We start from the raw sequence: 6,847 nt of genomic DNA on the forward strand, positions 1-6,847 counted from the left end.
CGACTCCCTCCTTCCGGAGCATCACTGCTTCACAGAAAGAGGAGACCGCCTCCACGACCCCTCGTCACGCAGCATGGCATCGATTAATGTCGGCAACGAGAGGTCAGTTCCTATTGCCCGGACGAGGACTCCGCGCTTTGAGGTCCACGCCGGGCACGCCTCCACCGTATGTAACGACGAGTCTACCTCGGCGCCGCAGTGGTAGCACATCGTGGTCGACTCCTTCTCGATCCTCCGCAGGTACTCCCCGAACCAACCGTGCCTCGTGAGCACCTGCGTCAGGCGGTATGAGAGAGCACCGTGCCCTCTGGCAATCTATTCCTTAAGGTGGGAACCGACGGCCCGGTTTCCGGCGCACTCCGGGCTCGACTCTAGGCGTTGCTGCTATTGGTCGACAACCCGGGAGCGCGCCACGGCCCTCATGGCCTCGATATTGCGAGGAGATGGGTGCTCTCCCCGCATACGAGACGCCTCCAGCCAGCGCATGGGCTGAGAGGACAGAAAAAGTGGCTAAAATTACAAAATTTAACGGATTTGCATGAAACTTGGTATTTAGGGGTTTTTGAGATCGCTGATTTCGAATCTGATATCAAAAGCAAAAAATAAAAAATGGCGGATTTAATATGGCGGCTACAATTATAAAAATTAGTCATCTTTTAATGTTGACTTGTTTTTATGGATTTCTTGGGCATAATTTCTGAACATAAATCCAAGGTTAGAATTACAAAATTGAAAATGGTGGATTTAAATGACGGAGTAAAATACAAAAAATAGCCATATTTTAATAGTAGTAATTATTGACTTATTTTTATGAGTATTTATACATAATTTCTTTTAAGATTGCTTATTACAACTGCAATTTTAAGATAAAAATTAAAAAATTTGAAATAATAGTCTATCTTCTAATATCATATTTAATGTTTAATAATTTTTCAGAATTGCATACAAATTTTTTTCTCGTGTTTTATCATGCTAATAGCGATTTCGAGATAAGAATTTATAAATTTTGTATAATGCAGATCGATATAATGGTTTTTATCTTATTGAACGCAAATTAAAAACAAAATGTTACGCCTGTAAATTAGTCTACGAAATTGCAATTACGAGTTTACCAAGTGGAGACAACAGTGCGATTTAAAACTCCTTTAGCTTTGGGGTGTTTTTTGGAGTGAGTCCCCTTGCCTCTCACTCTTTGGAGTGCTTGATTACAATGAGTTCCCTTGCCTCTCATTCTTGGGGGTGCTTGATTACAGTGAGTCCCCTTGCCTATCACTCTTCGGGGTGCTTGATTACAGTGAGTCCCCTTGCCTTTCACTCTTCGGGGTGCTTAAATTTAATTAGTCTTCTTAACTCTCATTAACTAATCTTCGTCGGATAATTCTGTTTCATTCGAAAAGCACACTACTTTAGAAAATTCTGAACTTCCATTATCATTATCTACAGAAGCGCTAATATTGGATTCTACATGAGGAATTTCAAAGAGTTCAATCACATTAGAAGGAAATGGCAAACGATTTTGGTTTTTAATCCGTTTGTTAAGATGAATACTTGAAATAACTACATCAGAAGTATCCATTGCTCTACCAAAAACATCTTCCAGATTTGCTTGGCAATTATGTTTTCTAGTATGAGTTTTAGTCTGAAATTTTTATAATCCTTATTTCGAGCTTCTGATCCTTCTTCCTTAAGTATTCCACCTGGTAAAATACTCATAGATATTATTTGAACTCTGTTGCGACATTACTTAGAATTTGAGTACGATAAATGGAAATTAAGGGTCGATGGCGCCATCGATTCCTTCCGTGAATCTTTCGTCGCAGACGCTGCGCCGTTTCGCGAACATTATTATAGCAATTTCGGCGTGTTACCGCGCTATTGGACAATGCTTAAACCGATGTCGTTGTCGCCTGCCGATTTGTCGCGCTAATTGCGCTATCTGAAGCTGCCGTTTCGGGTAACGCGACTCTCCCCTCAGAAACAAGTAAGCGCTCGTCGTGACAAGCCGTTTCTCGAATTCGTAACGAAGTTCATACAAGTTATCGGGCTCCCGCGACCGCGAATCCAGTGTCAAGAATCGGCCAGGTATTCAACTCGAATTATTCGCTAATTCGTCCGAGTCCGACGAACGCAGTAGCGTTCGTGCAACGTGTACGCTACCGCGACACGCCATTTTGTACATCTCATAACGGCTGCCACCGTGGATGAGCATCGCTACGCTAGCTACCGCTAATTGTGCATTTCTACAACATTCATTGTGCCACGTTACAGCAAAGCAATTATGAGGCGTTTGAAAATAAAGTTTACATATAACGAGTTAATCGGAGTGCGCAGTGCCTTTACCAGTCCAGCAATTCATCCCGCTACGTGAGATCTCAATCGAGATCGAAACAACGATTATCACACATACATAATATGATACTTATCCAAACCACCTAGGTACCTAAGATTCAGAGGGCAACTTCATTGGATATATTTGCATATAAAGAGCGGAATTAATTAATTCGAGTCAATAAGAAATTAGTTAGAGAATAAAATAACTATTTGGAGATGAATAAGAAATAAATGTATGAAAATACTTACCGCAGCATCCATTGAGAATGACCTGGGAAAACCTGAAAAGAGAAACAGATTATTATTTGACAAAGTAAGTAAATTAATTAACTAGAGAATAAAATAATTATTTTAACGACGTAATTAATTAAACGGAATAGTAATATAATTATTTCAATGATAAAAGAATTATTTTGATTGATTTCGAATTATTTGACTATTTAAAGTAGTTGGAGCGAGAACGACGAAGAGCAAGTAAGAAAGCAATAAATTAAATATTCAAGATAAAAGAGGAAAATGCATAAAAATAATTTAGAAATAACACAGGCCTGCATGGTTTTGTTGATTGGGATTTAACTATGTTTTCTTACGTAATTTTTCGCGCTGAATCCGAATCCGACGGCAGAATTGCTCTATCACGTCAGGTTTTTGAGAAAAGTGAGGTTAAAGGTGTCAAAATTGATGTTTTTTGACATATTTGTGATTTTTTTGCTATCGAAGTAAATTTTTTTTTCTACTTTCGTTTACGCCATCTGAAAGTGTCAACATTTATCTTCAAAATATATTTTTTTTAACGCCGTACATTTTTTTTTCACCGAGATAATCTCTGTGTAGTCACACAAAGAAAAACATTTTTGACACAAAATGTTTGTGTGATTACGCAGAGATTAACTATGTTTTCTTACGTAACTTTGGACGCTTTGGGACGGTTCAAAATGGATTTTGAAGGGGCTGTATAGTAGTAAATGATACCATCGATGGATTAGACGACAAAAATTTTATCAATTTTTAATTGAATTTCAAATATGGCTGAAAATGACTTATTTGGATGTTTTGGGTTAAGATTTCTCGAAATCTCGACGTGATAGAGCAATTCTGCAGCCGGATTCGGATTCAGCGCGAAAAATTACGTAAACGAAAGTAGAAAAAAAAATTTACTTCGCTAGCAAAAAAATCACAAATATGTCAAAAAATGTCAATTTTGACACCTTTAACCTCACTTTTCTCAAAAACCTGACGTGATAGAGCAATTCTGCCACCGGATTCGGATTCAGCGCGAAAAATTACGTAAGAAAACATAGTTAAATCCCAATCAACTTTCAACACCTCCAATTTTGCAGGCCTGTGTAATGTTTTGAAAGACTTAGAGTCATGTATCAATTATTAGAGTCCGTTCCAATTATTAAAAAAAAATAAATATATGTACTACAATTTAATTATTTGTGATTTAAAGAATCGAGGTGTTACGCAAGTTACTGGATCGGGAAATATTCTATAGGCTCTGTCATAATTAATTAAAATTATTTTGATGGATTTTAACATTCGGATTTAAAGATTACTAATATATAGGGAAAATTACCAGAGATCCAATAAGGTGCAACGTATGCTCGACGTTGCGAAAATCGATCGCACGTGTGGGAAAAGGAATTTAGAGTCTTAATTAATATGTTTTACTACTAATTCAAGCGTTTGCAAGCTTAAAAAGGGCATGTATGACTGACGAACGAGTGTTACTGATCATTACTAAAATTTACCAGGAATGAGTTTACCTGACTCAGCCATTGCTGTTCCATAGGACAGTGCGCCATGCTAGCGGATGTGCGAAATCGAGAAAGGACAAGAAGCAGCCATTAGGGATACTTGTTGCGAGACGCCCGAAGGGAAAAGTCGTAGAAAGAACGCGCGGCTCATTTTCTATCCGATTTACCTAAGATGTGCATAACTACGCGACAAGTTACGCGGCATTGTCGGGAATCGTGAGTAATACATCGCGAAAGGCGAAAGGAAACGCGGAACACGCGGAAACTAAAATCGCGGAACCAAATGCCTCGCGCTGAGTGAAACGCGCAGTAATAAGCCGCGAGCGCAGAATTAGAGGTTACGGTTCTATAAAGCAAGTATAAAAGTAAAACGCGAGTAAGAAATACGCGGTACGAGCGAAATAAGCTCATGTAAAGTGTCGAAACGACCAACAAAGGTGGTGAAGTGTTACATCATCTTTTAGCGGCCATATTTGAAAGCGGCCTTTTCGCAGTTAGTGCGACACGACGCGACAGTCGTAGTAACAAAGAAAGATAGTGTCGAGAGCGCGAATGAGTGCAAGAGTGATAGAGAGGCCCATTAAACTTTATAATAAAGTTTATTTCGAGTTACACGGCCTTGTGGTGAGTAATTTACGCGCTACCATTCCTACACGACGGTATTACGATAAGCGCATCCCGGGAAAGTCAATCGGCGGCACGACGGACATATTGAACCTAGCGGCCATCGCGACAAAGAAGGAAGGAAGCCAATCAAGGACTTCGAGACAGCGAGAGACGGCTAGCAAACGAGGGATTCTACCGAAAAAACCTCTATTGGACGGGGAAATAGAGTGGCGACCGAAAGTAGTAAATGCTACGCAAGTAGTCTTATTAATTACAGTACATTATTACGAATACGCTGGCATGCTTAACAGCGACTCGTAGAGTACGGTCACACTTTAACCTAACCTAACCCTAACCACGGTACATGGTTAGACCTAACCATAGTACATGGTTAGATTAGGGTTAGGTTATTATACTCCCGTCGCGGAGCCGGTGCCTTGGACCAAGGTGCTGGGCCGAAAGGAGGCTCGAAGAACAAGGACTGCGGCGCGGCGGGGGGAGAGTGCTACCAAAAGCATACCCCCGAAAGGGGGTGGGGTACAGGCAAAGCCGGTCAAGAAGGTCGACAAAAGGCAGGCGCCCGGACCGAAGGGGAGGTCGCCGAGGTTGCGCCCTATGAAGGCAGTAGCCATCACGGTCACCGCTCCGCCAGGCTCGCTGGCGGAGGCCATGACCGTAGTGAGACAAAATTTAGACCTCGCCGAAATGCAGATCGATGATCTGCAAGCAAGGAGGGCGGTCACCGGGGCTCTTATATTGGAGGTAAAGGGCCCCGAAAACCAGGCCAAGGCCAATAAGTTGGCTAAGAGGATGGCGGAGGTGCTGGCCTCGCAGGAGGGAGTAAAAGTCTCCAGGCCCATTAAAAGAGCGGAGATTAGAGTGGCCGGCCTCGACGACTCCGTCACGCCGACGGATCGCTGAGGCGATTGCCCGAGCCGGATCCTGCGAGGTTGGGGAGATCAAGGTGGGGCCAGTTACGAGGACTCCCGGTGGGCTCAGGTCCGTTTGGGCCCGGTGCCCGGCGACAATGGCCGGAAAGGTCGCCGGAATTGGGAGGATAAGAGTTGGCTGGGTGTCCGCAAGGGTGACCCTCCTCAGTGTGCGGCCCCTCCAATGCTTCAAGTGCCTGGGAGTGGGACACGTCAGGGCCGGCTGCAGCAGCGAGGTCGATAGGACCGGTTGCTGTTACCAGTGCGGCTGGCCCGGGCACACGGTTCGTGAGTGCACGGCCCCCGCCAGCTGCCCGGCCTGTGCCGGGGCGGGCAGGGCTTCGGCGCACCGCATTGGTACGGACTCCTGCTGCGTTGCCGGAGGGGCTAAGGGCAGGAGAAGAAAAGAAGGGGGCCCGCCGGCCGGGCCCTTCCAGTCAACGGGGAAGAAGGGGATAGGCTCGAGTGCGACAGGGAGGACGCAACCCCCGATCCAACGCACGGGAGCAACGAGACCTACCCCTCGGCGTCTGTAGACGCAAGTATGGAGGTATGCCTGGAGGAGGCAGTGAAGCCGTAACACACGCGGCGACACGCCTCCTTCAGGCGGGTGGTACCCAGTTGGACACGGCTCAATTGGACATGAGCCACTCACAGCGCTTGAGACTACAAAGCTACTAAGCACCGATCGCTGTGATTGGTAGTGTCCAATCGAGCCGTGGTCGATCGGGATCACCCCCTTCAGGCGAACCTGGGTCACTCTCGTTCCGCGCAGGACATGTTCCTCCGGGCGATGGATGAGAGTGATTTAGGCTTGGCGGTCGTCGCGGATCCATATACCGTTCCAGATACTGACAGATGGTTGGGGGACAAGAGCGGGTCTGCGGTCATCGTTTGGCGTCCCACGCCTGGCTCCCCGCGGCCCTCCTGCGTTGAGTGCGGGAACTTTTACATCCTGGCGGAATGGGGATAGACGCTCTGGCCTGCTACCTCCGGCCGCAGCTGCCTCTGTGTGAGTATGAGGATATGCTCCAGGCTCTTGCTGCGGCCGTGAGGAGGCGCCCTCACCGCCCGACCCTTGTCGCGGGGGATTTCAACGCCCACTCTACCAGGTGGGGGTCCTCCCGCACGAACGGCAGGGGTCGTGCTATAGAGGAATGGGCGGAGAATCTCGGCCTCTCGCTTGTCAATACGGGGAGTCGCAGCACCTTTGTCGGCGAT

At 45.5% G+C, this 6,847-nt stretch overlaps 1 protein-coding gene across 1 annotated transcript; it reads left to right on the plus strand.

The window, feature by feature from the left end:
* The first annotated feature begins 5,084 nt into the window (after positions 1–5,084).
* On the plus strand, positions 5,085–5,618 carry LOC108758203 (uncharacterized). Its single transcript, XM_018503015.1, has one exon. It carries the CDS (start codon positions 5,085–5,087, stop codon positions 5,616–5,618), a length of 534 nt encoding a protein of 177 aa, XP_018358517.1.
* Positions 5,619–6,847: the final 1,229 nt, after the last annotated feature.

The sequence above is a fragment of the Trachymyrmex cornetzi genome, unplaced genomic scaffold (assembly GCF_001594075.2).
Source record: "Trachymyrmex cornetzi isolate Tcor2-1 unplaced genomic scaffold, Tcor1.1 scaffold154, whole genome shotgun sequence".
Taxonomy (NCBI): domain Eukaryota; kingdom Metazoa; phylum Arthropoda; class Insecta; order Hymenoptera; family Formicidae; genus Trachymyrmex; species Trachymyrmex cornetzi.